The following is a 20,669-nucleotide window of genomic DNA, read 5'->3' on the forward strand; positions in this document are numbered from 1 at the left end:
TTTGACCCGGTTATGGGAACGTGGATGTACCCTGCCAACATTTTTTGAATTTGGGGGCGCTTCTGAGAATCCCCACTACGTCGAAAACAGTCGTATACGATATCCAAAACTCCTCGGAAAAGCGCCGTCACTATTGAGAAGTTATACCACGCCAAGTTACTACAAAAAAGTATCGCATGAATTCAATTATTAGGTGCCCTTCTGGATACATTTAGAAGGACGCCAATAAGAGCCCCTTCAAACAATCAGAGAATGTGCATTTTAAGATAGTTGTAAAAGAATCATTGTGGTCAAATAAAACACGATTGTTTAGATGTTTATTAATTGTATTAAACATTTATAACATTTATACGACTATCACATCACATTTAACATATTTTTATGCATTAATAAAATATTGATGTTGAGTCCAAGTTGCGCTTGGTGTTTCACAATATATAAAATGTCTCTTGTAACAATAGTGGTGGCAAAATACTTTCATGCGAATAGCGATGACAAAATACTATCACAGTTGGCGATTGTTGCAGTGTCACTTACGAGTCTGTGGTAGCGATGAAGATGAAATGGAACTTTGAAATGCTGGCAGGGTAGTGATTCGATTGTTTGGAAAATCACATTTTGCAAAAATAAAAAGAAAAACACCAATTTTTCAAAAAAAAAAAACATTTTTTCTTTTAAAACGGATATGAGTATAAATCGGTTAATATCGCTGGTTCTAAAACAATTTCGATATAAAAAGCGTCACGGCGAAGTTTGTTTTACCGAATATGTATATAAATTGGTTAATATATTCGGTGTTAAGGTAAGAAGCGCCTCAGACGAAAAGTGTTTCTGTTTAAATCGAGGTAGTGATACAATCAGTAAATATTTGCGGTTATATTGTTGATATGTATGTATAAAGCGCGTTTTTGAACCAAATGCCCGTTTTTTCATTTTTCTTTATTAACCGAATATAAATTCAAATCGGTTTCAATCTTCGGTTTATGAAGAATCCGTTTGAATCTTCGGTTTTATGAAGAAATTAAATAAAGGAAGCAGTTGTAAGAACAATTTGTACTTAAAAGACGCCGCAGCCGTAAAATTTTTTCAAAAAAATTGCGCGATGTTTTTGAAAAAAGTTTTTCATTTTTCTTTGTATACCGGATACGTATATAAATCGGTTAATATCTCCGGGTCTAGGGGAGACATCATACTAAATTTAACTATGGTGGTAATAGTTAAAAGTGTTAGCTAAAATGGAGCAGTTTTTGAGTCATTGGCTTTCTAGATATGTGTATTTCAAAGTAATCGGTTCACCACAACCGAATAACCAGTTACTTCCGCAAGGAAAAATATATTGTAATTTACACTTAGAGTTCTACCATCTATGAAGTTTTGGAAAAAATCTGAGAGGTATAGCTAAACTAGAGTTTAGCCGAAATCATATATTTGTTTATTACAAGATTTATAATCATAATAAATTGTGAAAATAAAAACAAAGGTTTTTTAAACCTATTGTTAAAAATTAAAAAGGCTATTTTTCCAAACATACTGCCTTGATCAAAGAAAAAAACCAAGGGCTGTCAGACGATGGTACATCAGCATCACTGGGAAAATTATGGGGATATCGAAGTGATATGTGATTTTTCAAGCAAATAGAGAATTATAAATGTATGTACGTACAAATCTAAAAGAAATATTTTTATACATTTGATGAAAGGCCCACAATTCAATTGAAAGAAGCATACCCAGTTCTTGATTCAAAATTGGCGCATTGTTTTTATTTAAATAAATTATAATAAGCTAGTTCCGCTTGGTGTTTCACGAGATATAAAATGGCTCTTGTAACAAGTGTGATGGGGAAATACTTTCATGTACATTTCGTACTGTTTGATACGCTTGCCCCATCTCAGTTGGCGATTGTTGTAGTGAGGATTAAATGGAACTTTGAAATGCTGGCTTGTGTAGTGTCACTTACGAGTCTGTGGTAAGGATGAAGATGAAATGGAACTTTAAAATGCTGGTAGGGTTATTATAGTGACGGCGATTTTTCAATGAGAACTGAATATCGTACTCGATTGTTTCGTCGTGGTGGGGATTTCAAGAATTGCCGTCAAATTCAAAAACTTTAGGCTAGAACAACAAAACTACTTTTTAATACTGATGGCAAAATATTTTTAAAAATTGGTTATTTCCCATCACAGTTGGCGATTGTTATAGTGTCATTTAAGAGTCTATGGTGGCGATGGAGATAAAATCAAACTTTGAAATGGTGGCAGAGGATATATGGCCTCACACGGAGATCGTATTTAACATTTTAGTTAAAATGTTTTTTAAATAAATAAAATAAAATAAAATAAACAATTTTTCAAGAACTGAAATAAAGATAAAATTGATATAGAAATTTTAGTTGACTTTTCTGAAGTTATATGTAATAGGTACTTTTAGTTTATGTTGAACTTGCTTACAATTGTTATTTTATTTCTATAGAAAATTTTGTCAAAATTTTATTTCTATAGAAAAATGTTGTCACAATTTTCTTCTATAGAAAATTTTGTCAAAATTTAATTTCTATAAAAAAATTTCGCAAAACTGTATTTCTATAAAAATTTTTGTCAAAATTTAATTTTAATAGAAAACAATTTTTTTCTATAGAAAATTTTGTCAACATTTTATTTCTATAGAAAATTTTTGTCAAAATTTTATTTCTATAGAAAATTTTTAAAATTATGACCGAACGGACGAAAATGGACCAAAATCAACCAAATCCCATTTGGTCCGACCATCGAACCAAATTTAAAAATTAATAATTATTTTGGACCAATTTTGGCAAACCTGCTTGCTAGATAGACCTACGTGAATTTATAATTTTATTCGGATAAGCAAAAAATTTTAGCAACCTACAGGCTTTTCAGCAGTGTGTCTGCAGAACATCAGCTGCTTGTCTGCTGAAAAATATCAGTCAGCGTTTGCCATTAAGAGCAGTTTTTTTCTATGAGTGTATGCGAAAATGTTCGAAATTGTATCTACTTATTTTGTTTATTACTTAATTCATTATAATTACAAATTATAATAAAATTTTATATAAGGGCACTAGCAAACCAAAGGCTATCGGCCTAACAATTGTATTTTTTGCGATGCCTTTTCATTCCAATTTATTGATAGTGTAATATGTTTACGTTTTCATTTTCTGTAGGCATAGGCTTATCAATTTAAAATAAAATTACTGCTTCTTGTTTGATAAAGAGAAAATAGTTGCGAATCATATTCGCCTCAGCATTTGAAAATTTTGTTTTTGCAATAAAAGCTTTCTTTGTTTAATATTTTTCAGCATATGTATATGAATAATTTTGTTGTATTTTCTAAGTGATCTAGTTTTAATTGACCTCGAATTAAAATATATGAATATTTTGTTCTCTTTTAATGAAAAAATTTTCTATAGAGTAATGAAAAAACTTGTTGATATAAGTTTAGGTGAAGGAATCAAAAAAAATTTTCACGCAAAATTTTCCTATTAAAGATTTAAAAAATATTCAAATAAAAATTTTATTGATTTAACAAATTTTTTAATTGAAACAAAAATCAATTATAAAAATTAATAGTATCAATTAATTTTTTAATTGATACTATCATTTATCTGATTAAAAAGGTTTCCATTAAAAATTAATTGAATCAGAAAAAAATGTTTTTTGTGAATGTAATATTTGCTAATTTCAAACGCAACTGATAAAATTTTCTATAGATATAAAATTTTGACAAAAATTTCTACAGAAATAAAATGTTGACAAAATTTTCTATAGAAATCAAATTTTGATTAAATTTTCTATAGAAATAAAAATTTGACCAAATTTTCCATAGAAATAAAAAATTGACAAAATTTTCCATAGAAATAAAATATTGACAAAATTTTCTATAGAAATAAAATTTTGAAAATTTTTCTATAGATACAAATTGTTGACAACATTTTCTATAGACATGAAATTTTGATAAAATTTTCTGCAGAAATAAAATTTTGCAAAATTTTCTGGAGAAAAAAAATTTTGACAAAATTTTCTATAGAAATAAAATTTTGAAAATTTTTCTATAAATATAAAATGTTGACAACATTTTCTATAGAAATAAAATTTTGAAAAAAATTTCTATAGAGATCAAATTTTGACAAATTTTGTACACAAAAAAAATGTTGTCAAAATTTTCGCTAGAAATACAATTTTGATAAAATTTTATATAGAAATAAAATTTCGACAAATTTTTTTTAGAAATAAAATTTTGCGAAAATTTTCTATATCAATAAAATTTTGACAAAATTTTCTATATCAATAAAATTTTGATAACATTTTCTATAGAAATAAAATTTTGATAAAAATTTTTATAGATATAAAATTTTCTATAGAAATCAAATTTTGATTAAATTTTCGATAGAAATAAAATTTTGACAAAATTTTCTATAGAAATAAAGTTTTGACAAAATTTTCTATAGAAATAAAATTTTGACAAATTTTTTATATAAATAAAATTTTGACAAAATTTTCTATAGAAATGCAAATTTGATAAAATTTTCTATAGAAATAAAATTTTGACAAAATTTTTTATAGAAATAAAAATTTGGCAAAATTTTCCATAGAAATAAAATATTGACAAAATTTTCTATAGAAATAACATTTTGAAAATTTTTCTATAGATATAAAATGTTGACAACATTTTCTATAGAAATAAAATTTTGATAAAATTTTCTGCAGAAATAAAATTTTGCAAAATTTTCTGTAGAAACAAATTTTGGCAAAATTTTCTATAGAAATAAAATTTTGACAAAATTTTCTATAGAAATCAAATTTTGTATACAAATAAAATGTTGACAAAATTTTCGCTAGAAATACAATTTTGATAAAATTTAATATAGAAATAAAATTTGGACAAAATTTTTTATAGAAATAAAATTTTGCGAAAATTTTCTATATCAATAAAATTTTGACAACATTTTCTATATCAATAAAATTTTGATAAAATTTTCTATAGAAATAAAATTTTGAAAAAAATTTCTATAGAAATAAAATTTTGATAAAATTTTCTAGAGATATAAAATTTTGACAAAATTTTCTATAGAAATAAAATATTGACAAAATGTTCTATAGAAATCAAATTTTGACAATTTTTTTTATATAAATAAAATATTTATAAAATTTTCTATAGAAATGCAATTTTGATAAAATTTTATATAGAAATAAATTTGACAAAATTTTCCATAGAAATAAAATATTGACAAAATTTTCTATAGAAATAAAATTTTGAAAAATTTTCTATAGATATAAAATGTTGACAACACTTTCTATAGAAATAAAATTTTTATAAAATTTTCTGCAGAAATAAAATTTTGCAAAATTTTCTGTAGAAAAAAATTTTGGCAAAATTTTCTATAGAAATAAAATTTTGATAAAATTTTCTGCAGAAATAAAATTTTGCAAAATTTTCTGTAGAAAAAAAAATTGGTAAAATTTTCTATAGAAATAAAATTTTGACAAATTTTGTATACAAATAAAATATTTACAAAATTTTCGCTAGAAATACAATTTTTATAAAATTTAATATAGAAATAAAATTTTTACAAAATTTTTTATAGAAATAAAAAGTTGACAAAATTTTCTAATCAATAAAATTTTGACAAAATTTTCTATAGAAATAAAATTTTGATAAAATTTTCTTTAGAAACAAAATTTTAAAAAATTTTCTACAAAAGTAAAATTTTGAAAAATTTTCTATAGAAATAACATTTTGAAAATTTTTCTATAGCTATAAAATTTTGAAAAACTTTTCTATAGAAATAACATTTTAATAAAATATTTTACAGAAATAAAATTGTAATAAAATTTCTACAGAAATAAAATGTTGACAATTTTTTTTATAGAAATAAAACTTTGACAATTTTTTTTATAGAAATAAAATTTTTCTTTTTGTTATTGTTGGTTTTGTTCTTTAAGCATTGTTGTTGTTTTTATTGCAGCTTAAAATCATACATTGACTAAACTACAAGTGTAGCTTAACCAACAGAGGAAAAGAATGTTTGTCAAATTTATTTGGGCAAAGCCCTATAGATTTTGACAAAATTTTCGATAGAAACAAATTTTTTACAAAATTGTCTACAGAAATAAAATTTTGACAACTTGTTCTATAGAAATAAAATTTTGACAAAATATATTTATAATATAATTACAAATGTTATAAATACAATATCCAACCAATCATTACCTTTCAGAAAACAATTCATAAAATTTTATATTTTAAATGTTTAAATGTAAGTTTAATTGTTTCAAAATAGAACAAAGTAAAGATACTCTAACGCCCCTTCAATTTAGTAACTTGGCATGGTACAACTTTTCAATAGGGACGATGCTTTGCCGACGAGATTTAGATATCGTATACGACTGTTTTCGACGTCGTGGAGATTGTAAGAAGCGCGTTAAATTAAAAAAAAATATTTCAAAGTTGGTATTTAAAAATCCAAAAATGTCAGTAAATTGTTGTTATTTTAACAATGCACCGTAAACCGTACACTAAGGTAGTAGCAGTATTCGTAATAGGTACTATGTGAGTTGCTTTGCTCCCCATACATATTTTTCGTTGCAAATATTTAAACAATAAAGATTTTTTTTTAAAATATTTATTTAAATAAATGACAATTAAAAAAGGGGTTACAGTTACATTGCCATCAACCAAGTAAAACTTTACGCATCATGTATCCACGGGCATTACTACTGGAATGGGCCGCCCTTGGTTCTTCTTCTGGCTCAATACATTTCGATGAACATAGATATTGCAATAATGGGACACGATATTTACCACAAAAATCAACAAATTTTATATGCTCCACTCGGTTATCAAAGAAGACACCCTTACAATTGGGATTTACACAGCAATTGGCGCAACTGAGGTATTCTAATATGGTTTGGGGTACATCACCAGGACACACTTCGACGCCAGTAGATTTCACCATTCGTGCAGATAGTTCCATAAGGCTAGGAGGATTAAGGGCCATATCTTGAACAAAACGAACAACTAAGGGATTATCTCTGAGACTAAGCTAAAATGTTTAAGAAGAAATATACAATATATGAAAAGGAGGTTAAAGAAAAGGAGCAAAGAAGTATTCATACCTCTGCTAAATTTTTTAAAGCTACAATATCACGGGGCAAATGTTTCAGTCGATTCTTATGAAGCAGCAATGATTTCAGGGTCTTCAAACGAGCAATACTAGCTGGGAGATTTTCAATTAGGTTATCACATAGCACTAAGGCCTGTAGCTGGCTAAGCAAACCAACCGATTCGGGAACTTCTGTTATTAAATTTCCACCAATGGATAGAACTTGAAGACTAAGAAATAAATAAAATGGATAAATTCGTAAAAATATTCATAAAAAAATTATAAATAAATTCGTGAAAAAATATTGATAAAATTTTCTGTAGAAATACAATTTTGACAAATTTTTTTATATAAATAAAATTTTGACAAAATATTTCATAAAAATAAAATGTTGAAAAAATTTTTCTATACAAAAAAATTGCCAAAATTTTTTATACAAATAAAATTTTGACAAAATATTTCTTAAAAATAAAATGTTGAAAATTTTTTTCTATACAAAAAAATTGCCAAAATTTTTTATACAAATAAAATTTTGACAAAATATTTCATAAAAATAAAATGTTGAAAAAAATTTTCTATACAAAAAAAAATTGACAAATTTTTCCATAGAAATAACATTTTGACAAAATTTTCTACATAAATAAAATGTTTATAAAATTTTCGATAGAAATAGAATTTTGATAAAATTTTCTATAGATATAAAATGTTGACAAAATTTTCTATAGAAATAAAATTTTGACAAAATATTTCATAGAAATAAAATTTTGACAAAATTTTTTATAGAAATAAAATGTTGACACAATTGTTAAAGAAATAAATCATAAGTTAATACATTAGTCCATTATCGAGGTCACCAAACTTTATTTTAATTTTGTGGAAATTATTACGTTTAATAAAAATTTCTCCAATATTACAAAGTTTCCTTTATTAAAAAAGAAAAAATTAAAAATTATAAGGCCTGTAGTTGGCTAAGCAAACCAACCGATTCGGGAACTTCTGTTATTAAATTTCCACCAATGGATAGAACTTGAAGACTAAGAAATAAATAAAATAGATATTAAAATAAATTCGTAAAAATATTCATAAAAAATGCATAAATAAATTCGTAAAAAAAATGATAAAATTTTCTATAGAAATAAAATTTTGACAAATTTTTTATATAAATAAAATTTTGAAAAATATTTCAAAAAAAAAATAAAATTTTGACAAAATTTTCTATACAAAACAAATTGACAAAATTTTTTATACAAATAAAATTTTGAAAAAATATTTCAAAAGAAATAAAATGTTGAAAAAATTTTCTATACAAAAAAAATGACAAAATTTTCCATAGAAATAAAATTTTGACAAAATTTTTTATAGAAATAAAATGTTTATAAAATTTTCGATAGAAATAGAATTTTGATAAAATTTTCTATAGAAATAAAATTTTGACAAAATATTCCATAAAAATAGAAATAAAATGTTGACAAAATTTTTAAAGAAATAAAGTTAAAACCTCGAGGTCGCCAAACTTTATTTTAATTTTGTGGAAATTATTACGTTTAATAAAAATTTCCCCAATATTAGAAAGTTTCCTTTATTAAAAAGAAAAAATTAAAAATTATAAGAAAATTTCATAGTTTGAAGAAAAAAATGTTAAAAAGTTTTTCTTGTCAAAATTTAATATTAGAAAGTTTCGTTTATTAAAAAGAGCAATTAAAAATTATAAGAAAATTTCATAGTTTGAAGAAGAAATTGTTAAAAAGTTTTTTGCACTATACGAAGTTAAAGTCATATGTTACACAATTTTAGTAAAATTTACCCATTTTAGAAAATTATGAAAATTAGAAAATTATGACCTACTTCATACGAATTTCGAATTTAGTAAAATCGTGAACTTAATATTGTATAAAACATTTTTTTTTTTAATTTGAAGTAATATAATTAAAGTAATCAACAAATACTTAGATTATGAAAAATGTTCTCATAGTTGGCAAAATTTAACCAAAATGAACTAGTTTTGTCAACTCAAATAATGCTATATAAATTTTCGTTGATTTTTTTTGGAGGGTATATGTAATAGGTATTTTTATTTAATGATGTATCACAATGCGAAATGGTCCAATTGAAAAAAAGCGGGCTTCCACTTAAACCTAACCTAACATAATTGACATTAATGATAGTTAAAAATCCAAAAATTTATATTAAATTCATATTAAATATTAAAATAATTCACATTTATTTTAATAGCGCTTTACGAAAATCTCAAAAAAAAGGAATACAATTTATTTCAAGAACCATTTTAATATTGTGTGAAACACCAAGAGCAAATAGCTTCTTATAAATTATTTGAAGAAAACCAAAAGATCAGTGCTGAAATTAAAATTGTGAAAGGTCTATTGGTAAATAATTATCTAAATGGAATAAGGTGGTATTTTTTAGATATTTTTTTAAACATACTGTCCTCGCTCAAGGATAAAAACACTGGCTGCGAGACCACGGTGGCTACAGTTGGTAGAATTCTAGCAAAACTGGTAGATTTTTTACTGTTTGGTAGAATTCTTGATGTTTTGTTAGATTTTGCAAAACATTCTTCTGTAGAAATAAAATTTTGACAAAATTTTCTTTAGAAAAGAAAATTGGAAAAAATTGCCATAGAAATAAAATTTTGACAAAATATTCCATAAAAATAAAATTTTGGCAAAATTTTCTATAGAAATAAAATTTTGACAAAATTTCCCATAAAAATAATACCTAGATAAAATTTCCTATAGGAATAAAATTTTGAGAAATTTTTCCATAGAAATTTGTTATAGAAATATGTTGACAAAATTTTCTATAGAAATAAAATTTTGGCAAAATTTTCTATAGAAATAAAATTTTGACAAAATTTTCTATAGAAATAAAATTTTGACAAAATTTTCTATAGAAATAAAATTTTGACAAAATTTTCTTAGAAACTAAATTTTAACATAATTTTCTATAGAAATAAAATATTGACAAAAATTTTATAGAGATAAAATATTGACAAAATTTTCTATCGAAATAAAATTTTGACAAAATTTTTATAGAAATATGTTGACAAAATTGTCTATAGAAATAAAATGTTGACAAAATGTTCTATAGAAATTAAATTTTGACAAAGTTTTCTATAGAAATAAAATTTTGACAAAATTGTTTATAGAAATAAAATTTTGAAAAAATTTTCTATAGAAATAAAAACAGTAAAAAGTGTGAATTTAGATTTTTGTTAGATACACCCAAAGAAATTTGTTAGTAGGAAGAGCAGAAATATCTGCTAATACACTCAAAAGTCTGCTGAAAATGATAAAGCAGACAGTAGGCTCAGCAGAAAAATCTGCTAAAAAGTTTGCTGCAAGGTAGAAAACATTCACTGTTTGCTGAAATAGCAACCATTATCTGCTATTTTTATACCTTCCACCTTAGTACGCCCCTACTAATTCTGTCATTCCGTTCGTAACACATCGAAATATTATTCTCAGACCACACAATGTATAAATATTCTGAGCTGTTGTGAAATTCAGAGTCGATCTAGCGATGTCTGTCCGTCCGTCTGTTGAAACAAGCCATCGGATCGGATGGAAATTGTTCCTCCATGAGGCTGCTGAAGTCATATCATGGTGGTCGGTTTATATTGGGAAGATATATAATTATGAAATAAAATAAATATAAATAAAATTTTGACAACATTTTCTATACAAAATAAAAATTACAAAGTTTTCCATAGAAATAAAATTTTGAGAAAATTTTCCATGGAAATAAAATTTTGACAAAATTTTCTATAGAAATAAAATTTTAACAAAATTTTCTATAGAAATAAAATTTTAACAAAATTTTCTATAGAAATAAAATTTTGACAACATTTTTACAGAAATAAAATTTTGACAAAATTTTCTATAGATATAAAATTTTTATAAAATTTTCTATAGAGATTAAATTTTGACAACATTTTTTATAAAAATAAAATGTTGACAAAATTTTTAATAGATATAACATTTTGTAAAAATTTTTATAGAAATAAAATATTGACAAAATTTTCTATAGAAATAAAATTTTTATAAAATTTTCTATAGAGATTACATTTTGACAACATTTTTTATACAAATAAAATGTTGACAAAATTTTTAATAGACATAACATTTTGTAAAAATTTTATAGAAATAAAATATTGACAAAATTTTCTATAAAAATAAAATTTTGACAAAATTTTCTACAGAAATAATTTTGATAAATTTTTCGATAGTTTTCCATGGAAATAAAATTTTGACAAAATTTTCTATAGAAATAAAATTTTAACAAAATTTTCTATAGCACTAAAATTTTAACAAAATTTTCTATAGCACTAAAATTTTAACAAAAATTTCTATAGCACTAAAATTTTAACAAAAATTTCTATAGAAATAAAATTTTGACAACATTTTTACAGAAATAAAATTTTGACAAAATTTTCTATAGAAATAAAATTTTCTATAGAGATTAAATTTTGACAAAATTGTTTATAGAAATAAAATGTTGCCAAATTTTTAATTGATATAACATTTTGTAAAAGTTTTTATATAAATAAAATATTGACATAATTTTCTATAGAAATGAAATTTTGACAAAATTTTCTACAGAAATAATTTTGATAAATTTTTCGATAGTTTTCTATAGAAATAAAATTTTGAGAAAATTTTCCATGGAAATAAAATTTTGACAAAATTTTCTACAGAAATAAAATTTGGACAAAATTTTCTATAGCACTAAAATTTTAACAAAAATTTCTATAGAAATAAAATTTTGACAACATTTTTACAGAAATAAAATTTTGACAAAATTTTCTATAGAAATAAAATCTATAGAGATTAAATTTTGACAAAATTGTTTATAGAAATAAAATGTTGCCAAATTTTTAATTGATATAACATTAGATATAAAATATTGACAATAAATAAAATTTTCCATAGAAATAAAATTTTGAGAAAATTTTCCATGGAAATAAAATTTTGACAAAATTTTCTATAGAAATAAACCTTTGACAAAATTTTCTATAGAAATAAAATTTTAACAAAATTTTCTATAGAAATAAAATTTTGACAACATTTTTACAGAAATAAAATTTTGACAAAATTTTCTATAGAAATAAAATTTTTATAAAATTTTCTATAGAGATTAAATTTTGACAACATTTTTTATACAAATAAAATGTTGATAAAATTTTTAATAGATATAACATTTTGTAAAAATTTTTATAGAAATAAAATATTGACAAAATTTTCTATAAAGATAAAATTTTGACAAAATTTTCTACAGAAATAATTTTGATAAATTTTTCGATAGTTTTCCATAGAAATAAAATTTTGACAAAATTTTCCATGGAAATAAAATTTTGACAAAATTTTCTATAGAAATAAAATTTTAACAAAATTTTCTATACAAATAAAATTTTGACAACATTTTTACAGAAATAAAATTTTGACAAAATTTTCTATAGAAAAAAAAAAATTTATAAAATATCTTATAGAGATTAAATTTTGACAACATTTTTTATAGAAATAAAATGTTGGCAAAATTTTTAAAAGATATAACATTTTGTAAAAATTTTTATAGAAATAAAATGTTGACACAATTTTCTATAGAAATAAAATTTTGGCAAAATATTCTATTCCACTTTTGTAATTCTCAAATCCAACCAATCATCGTTTTTCTTGTTATCCAAAAAATATATATTTTTTAAAATTTTTTGCTTTATTATTTTTTTTTTTTTTTGTTTGAGTGTTTAGTAGACAAGAATCCAGAAGAAGCACTTCGATAAGTAAACTCTATTATTTTCATCTATTTGGAGTTGTGAGCGTAGGAATATTTGAATGCAAAAGTTAATCTTTTGCAAAAATATATTTATTATAATAACAAAGAATATAAATCATCTTTGGACTAAAAAACAAGAGATTTCGGTGGCAATATGTATAGACAGTTTTGTATAGTACTGATGACCCTTAATATAAAGATTATCAATATTTATACACATATCGTATGTATATATATATAAATATTAATATAAGTCCATAATTCTCCCCTCCCCATATTTTAAAATGGAAAATGGGGTATTTGCGCAAGTGGAAAATGTATTAACCAGACGAAATATGAAAAAAATCATTATCATTATGATTAAGCTATGGAACAACAAACCTTTGCATTTTCCATATATCTTTGCTGATAGCGGTTATTTTATTGCCTCCCATATATAAGTATTTCAAGTATCTCAAATCGATTAGTTGTTCGGGAAAATGAGTCAATAGATTTCCACTTAGATTCAATTCTTTCAATGAGCTATATTGATTCCTTCCACTGGGGCTGAATGTCTTGGGCAATGATTGATTTGTTAGCTGATTATTTTTGGCCACCAGGGTTACTAGAAATGGCATGGAAAACACAGCTTCTGGCAATTCAGTCAAGCGATTATAGCTTAAGTCCAAAGTTCTTAAATTGATAAATGTTTTTATAGATGTGGGCAAATATTTCAAGCGATTATTGTTGATCAGCAAAATTTCGATATCCTTTTGTGATTTTAGACGTTGCTTGGTTTCTGAATATAGGTCATCTTCCAGGTTAATATCGTAAAGATTCATGCGGCTATAATCTAAGGTCTTATGTTCACGTGAATCGGTATCACTGCTATCCGATGTATACACTTCCATATTGATTAATTGATTTTGTTGAGCGTAAAGAAAATGTTTGTTTATTTCTTGTATTTATAGAAGGTCTTTGGCGTTTTATTTTTTATAAAAATATATCACTGATGGTGTCACATTATTTCCGTTTCATTTAGATTTCTTTGTTATTTATTTCTTTTTTTTTTTGTTTTGCTTTCAAATCGTTTCACTGGAAATTAATTTTATTACTTGCTATACCGTCCGTATTTCGAAACGTTCGTTTTGCAAATGATAATCGAATTTGCTCTGGTTGTTCAAGCTACTCTCTGCTTCGTAAAGTTCATAATAATCTTTACCAGACGGACTGGTGGTTGGGATTGTATGGATGACGCCTATAACTGCGTATAACGATGTGGTTTGCAATTTTCGGATTTTTACCCCTATAGGTTTTATTAAAACAATAATAATAAGATTTTGTCTAGATTTAAGGAGGGATTACAATTAAAAAGGTCCCATACATAGGATATAAACAAGTAAGGAAAGTCTAAAGTCGGGAGGGGCCGACTACATTATACCCTGCACCACTTTGTAGATCTAAATTTCCGATACCATATCACATCCGTCAAATGTGTTGGGGGCTATATATAAAGGTTTATCCAAAATACATACATTTATGTTAAATATCACTCCATCTGGACAGAATTTGATAGACTTCTACAAAATCTATAGACTCAAAATTTAAGTCGGCTAATGCACTAGGGTGGAGCACAATGTTAGTAAACAAATATGGGAAACATTTAAATCTGAAGCATATATGGAAGCTATATCTAAATCTGAACCGATTTTGCTGATATTTGGCAAGTTTTTCGAGACTCATAAAATATTCAGATGTACGGAATTTGAGGAAGATCGGTTGATATACACGCCAATTATGACCAGATCGGTGAAAAATATATATGGTAGCTATATCTAAATCTGAACCGATTTTTTCCAAAATCAATAGGGATCGTCTTTGAGCCGAAACAGGACCCTATACTAAATTTTAGGACAATCGGACTAAAACTGCCAGCTGTACTTTGCACACAAAAATACATCAACAGACAGACAGACGGACAGACAGACGGACATCGCTAAATCGACTCAGAATTTAATTCGAAGCCGATCCGTATACTAAAAGGTTGGTCTATGATTACTCCTTCTTGGCGTTACATACAAATGCACAAACTTATTATACCCTGTACCACAGTAGTGGTGAAGGGTATAATAAATATGGGACATATGAAGCGAGAGAAATTTTAATGCAATTGTACAAAAGAGCTTTTATGATTTATCAGGCGATACATATGTATTCGAGATATAGGACAATTTTAGTAATATTTACAATTTTTGCAACTCATCAGTGGCGATTTTACAAGGATATTGGTTAGATCTCGCCAAGATATGTGGTCAAGTGTGGATTATGATATATTATTTGGTCAAGTCTGGCGACTTGGAGCCTTATTTAAAACTCAACCGTTCTGTGGAAATTCTGGCATTACAGTGTATAGGATATGACTAAAGGGTGATACGGTCAAAATTTGGTCAATATAAACTTGACGTATTTCTTTCAATTTTGCATTTAAAAAAACCTGAACACCCCTCATTTTGAAGGTGTGTGTGTGTAGAATGTTGCTCCTATTTTGATTTTGGAATTCACTCTTCAGTTGTCAAAATGCCGTCCAAGCAAGAAGAGAGCGTATCAAAATTTTGCTCGCGCATCGCGAAAATCCGAGCTACTCGCACGCAAAGCTGGCAAAATCGCTAAAAGTTGCCAAATCAACCGTTACAAATGTAATTAAAGTGTTTGGGGAACGTTTGTCGACAGCCAGGAAGTCTAGATCGGGGGAAATCGAAAACCGGAAGCCGCTGAGACGAAAAAGAGAGTTGCCGGTAGTTTCATGCGAAACCCTAATCTCTCTCTCCGAGATGCCGCAAATAAGCTGGGTGTATCGTCTACAACCGTGCATCGAGTCAAAAAACGTGCCGGACTGTCGACTTACAAGAAGGTAGTGACTCCAAATCGCGATGATAAACAAAATACGACGGCCAAAGCGCGATCCCGGAGGCTGTACACGACGATGCTGACGAAGTTTGACTGCGTGGTAATGGACGACGAAACCTACGTCAAAGCCGACTACAAGCAGCTTCCGGGACAGGAGTTTTATACGGCAAAAGGAAGGGGAAAGGTAGCAGATATTTTCAAGCACATAAAACTGTCAAAGTTCGCAAAGAAATATCTGGTTTGGCAAGCCATCTGTACCTGTGGCTTGAAAAGCAGCATTTTCATAGCTTCCGGGACTGTCAACCAAGAAATTTACGTGAAAGAGTGTTTGAATAAACGTCTGCTGCCTTTCCTAAAGAAACACGGTTGTTCCGTACTATTTTGGCCGGATTTGGCATCTTGCCATTACGGTAAAAAGGCCATGGAGTGGTACGCCGCCAACAACGTGCAGGTGGTTCCCAAGGACAAGAACCCTCCCAACACGCCAGAGCTCCGCCCAATTGAGAAATACTGGGCTCGTGTCAAGCGGAACCTAAAGAAGACCAAAAAAACTGCTAAGGACGAGCAGCAGTTCAAGGCAAACTGGCTTTCTGCGGCGAAGAAGGTGGACAAGGTGGCTGTACAAAATCTGATGGCAGGTGTCAAGCGTGAGGCCCGGCAATTCCGATTTGGAAAAGCGAAAGCCTAACTGAATATTTTCCCTGAATTTTATACTAATTGAACTTGAAAAAGAAATTTAATTTGATTTTTTAAATAAACGATTTCACCGATTTACACGCGTTTTCCCTTGACCAAATTTTGAACGTATCACCCTTTAAGATATGGGGAAATCATCACAGAATTTTGTATAAAGTCAGGGAATTTTGGTCATATTTGTATAAACTGGAAAAACGAATATATGGAGGCTTTATCTAAATCTGAGCCAAATTAAATCAAACTTGACACACCTAAATATCATATTAAATATATTCTCTGTGGAAACTATCCAGTCAATTGGAGGAAAATACCATTGAAAATGGGTCTAAAATATGAAATATTTCCCCAATTCTGCTGTACGTATATATGGGAGCTATATATAATCTGAACCGATTTTGACTAAATTTGACATGTATAGTTAGAATAATAATTCTGCTATCTATGCGAAATTTCACGTAAATGGGACTATAACTTTGGCCCCCCTGGTCATATGAGTGTAAATCGAGCGAAAGATATATATGGGAGCTATATCTAAATATGAACCGATTTCAACCAAATTTGGCAGACTTACCGATACTATTAAACGTACTCCTTGTGCAAAATTTGAAGCAAGTCAGGGCAAAACTCTGGCTTTTGAGGCCATATAAGTCCAAATCAGACGAAAGATATATATGGGAGCTATATCTAAATATGAACCGATTTCAATCAAATTTGGCACACATAACGACACCGTTAAACCTACCTCTCGTGTAAAATTTGAAGCAAGTCAGCACAAAGCTCTGGCTTTTGAGGTCATATAAGTGCAAATCGGACGAAAGATATATATGGGAGCTATATCTAAATATGAACCGATTTCAATCAAATTTACCAAGCGTTGGTAGAATGCCAACTCTACTCTCTGCGCAAAATTTCACGAAAATCGGGAGTAAACTTTGGCCTCTGTTGCCATATGAGTCTAAATCGGACGAAAGATATATATGGGAGCTATATCTAAATCGGAACCGATTTGGCTGATATTTTGCAAGATTTTCGAGACTCATAAAATATTTGGATGTACGGAATTTGAAGAACATCGGTTGATAAACACGCCAATTATAACCAGATAAATATATATATGACAGCTATATCTAAATCTGAACCGATTTTTTCCAAAATCAATAGCGATCGTCTTTGTTCCCTAAAACGACCCTGTGCCAAATTTGAGGACGATCGGACTTAAACTGCGACCTGTACTTTGCGCTCAAAAATATATGAACAGACAGACAGACAGACGGGCGGACATCGATAAATCGACTAAGAATTTAATTCTAAGACGATCGGTATACTAAACGATGGGTCTCAGACTTTTCCTTCTTGGCGTTACATACAAATGCACAAATTTATTATACCCTGTACCACAGTAGTGGTGAAGGGTATAAAAAATCATTTAATTTTTAAGATGGGTATTAAGTTCGAGTTTAGCCGCTAAAAACGCTAAAGTGAAAACTAAATCAGTAAAAAAAGGTATAAAATTATACATATTTGTGGCAAATTTTATTATAACTTGATGGGGAATAGCCCAAAGCAAATTTTCGTATTCCTTAAAGTGGATTAATTAAGAAAAGTAATCGTGAAAAATGGGGATTTTAGCGGCTAAACTCAAACTTAATACCCACCTTTTTATATATAAATATTTTCATAAAAATAATCATTAAAATAAATAAATTTACAATATGTACTATAAACTTTAGTGCCAAAATTCCCATTCTTACTCTTGTTAAAATTATTTTGTAGCTTTGCTCATTTGTGTTTTTTTATTTTGATATACATTTTTATACCCACCACCATAGGATGGGGGGTATATTAACTTTGTCATTCCGTTTGTAACACATCGAAATATTGCTCTAAGACCCCATAAAGTATATATATTCTGGGTCGTGGTGAAATTCTGAGTCGATCTGAGCATGTCCGTCCGTCCGTCCGTCCGTCCGTCCGTCTGTTGAAATCACGCTAACTTCCGAACGAAACAAGCTATCGACTTGAAACTTGGCACAAGTAGTTGTTATTGATGTAGGTCGGATGGTATTGCAAATGGGCCATATCGGTCCACTTTTACGTATAGCCCCCATATAAACGGGCCATATCGGTCCACTTTTACGTATAGCCCCCATATAAACGGACCCCAAAATTTGGCTTGCGAGGCCTCTAAGAGAAGGAAATTTCATCCGATCCGGCTGAAATTTGGTACATGGTGTTAGTATATGGTCTCTAACAACCATGCAAAAATTGGTCCACATCGGTTCATAATTATATATAGCCCCCATATAAACCGATCCCCCGATTTGGCTTGCGAGGCCCCTAAGAAAGGCAAATTTCATCCGATCCGGCTGAAATTTGGTACATGGTGTCAGTATATGGTCTCTTACAACCACGCAAAAATTGGTCGACATCGGTTCATAATTATATATAGCCCCCATATAAACCGATCCCCCGATTTGGCTTGCGAGGCCTCTAAGAGAAGCAAATTTCATCCGATCCGGCTGAAATTTGGTACATGATGTTAGTATATGGTCTCTAACAACCATGCAAAAATTGGTCGACATCGGTCCATAATTATATATAACCCCCATATAAACCGATCCCCCGATTTGGCTTGCGAGGCCTCTAAGAGAAGCAAATTTTATCCGATCCGGCTGAAATTTGGTACATGGTGTTAGTATATGGTCTCTAACAACCATGCAAAAATTGGTGCACATCGGTTCATAATTATATATAGCCCCCATATAAACCTATCACCACATTTGACCTCCGGAACCTCTTGGAAGACCAAAGTTCATATGATTCAGTTGATATTTGGTACGTGGTGTTAATATATGGCCTCAAACTCCCATGCAAAAATTGGTCGATATCGGTCCATAATTATATATAGGCCGCATATAAACCGATCCCCAGATTTGACCTCCAGAGCCTCTTGGAAGAGCAAAATTCTTCCCATTCGGTTGGAATTTGGTACGTGATGTTAGTATATGGTATCCAACAACCATGCAGGAATTGGTTCCTATCAGTCCATAATTATATATAGCTACCATATAAACCGATCCCCAGATTTGACCTCCGGTGCCTTTTGAAGAAGCAAAATTCATCCGATCTGCTTGAAATTTGGTACATTGTGCTAGTATATGGTCGTTAACAACCATGCCTAACTAGGTCCATATCGGTCTATAGTTATATATGACCCTCAGATAAATCGATCCCCAATCACACAAAAATTGGTCCATATCAAGTTCATAATTGTATATAGCCCCCATATAAGCGACCCCCATATTTCAATTCTGGCTCTCTACGTACAAAAAGCCCATATCGATTCGTAATTATTTATAGACAACTATACATAACTTTTTTGTCTAATATATACCATGTATGGACTAAATCACAATTTAGAAAACGATGTTAAGAAGTTTTAAGATAGCACAACCCAAGTAATTCGATTGTGGATGACAGTCTTTCGTAGAAGTTTCTACGCAATCCATGGTGGTGGGTACATAAGATTCGGCCTGGCCGAACTTGCGGCCGTATATACTTGTTTTTTGCTACTCTAGGTAGATTTGTTTGTATCCACAAACACAATATTGATATGTGAAATCATTTCGTTACAAAACAAGCATGGTTATTTCATAATATTAATTAGCATCAAAGTATATTAGGGTATCCCATTTGGATTTCTCATCCCCAGAAATTCAATACAAATTCATATGTTATTAAAAACAAAAATACATGAGATTGTCAACAACAACAGTTTGGTTTGCTAGGAAATGGTAAAACAGTAAAAAGTGTTAATTTAGATTTTTTGTTAGATACACCCAAAGAAATTTGTTAGTAGGAACAGCAGTCAGTAACCAAAACAGAGAAATCTGCTAAAATAGCCAAAAGTTTGCTGCAAGAGGGAAAACATTCACAGTTTGATGAAATGTCAAAAATTTTCTGCTATTTTTTTGCTCTCCACCATAGGATAGTTTTGTCATTCTATTCGTAAAGGTAGAATTACATACCATGCGTCCGATGATTGAAGTCAAAAACAATAGATGATGAAGACGGGAGAATGGGCGACGTCATACCAAAAGTTGCATCTACGGTGTTCGATACATACACGTTCGTTCATTTTTAATTTGCAATATTTTTTGTTAAAAACTCACAAATGATGTTA

General features: G+C 28.2%; 1 protein-coding gene across 1 annotated transcript; it reads right to left on the reverse strand.

Annotated features, from left to right (window-relative positions):
- Nucleotides 1-6,602: 6,602 nt before the first annotated feature.
- On the reverse strand, nucleotides 6,603-14,055 carry LOC142229335 (leucine-rich repeat-containing protein 58). The gene is made up of 3 exons (XM_075299889.1): nucleotides 13,286-14,055; nucleotides 7,128-7,344; nucleotides 6,603-7,054 (listed from the first exon to the last, which is right to left on the reverse strand). Exons 1-3 carry the CDS (start codon nucleotides 13,792-13,794, stop codon nucleotides 6,683-6,685), a joined length of 1,098 nt encoding a protein of 365 aa, XP_075156004.1. The 5' UTR covers nucleotides 13,795-14,055; the 3' UTR covers nucleotides 6,603-6,682.
- Nucleotides 14,056-20,669: the final 6,614 nt, after the last annotated feature.

The sequence above is a fragment of the Haematobia irritans genome, chromosome 3 (genome assembly GCF_050003625.1).
Source record: "Haematobia irritans isolate KBUSLIRL chromosome 3, ASM5000362v1, whole genome shotgun sequence".
Classification (NCBI taxonomy): domain Eukaryota; kingdom Metazoa; phylum Arthropoda; class Insecta; order Diptera; family Muscidae; genus Haematobia; species Haematobia irritans.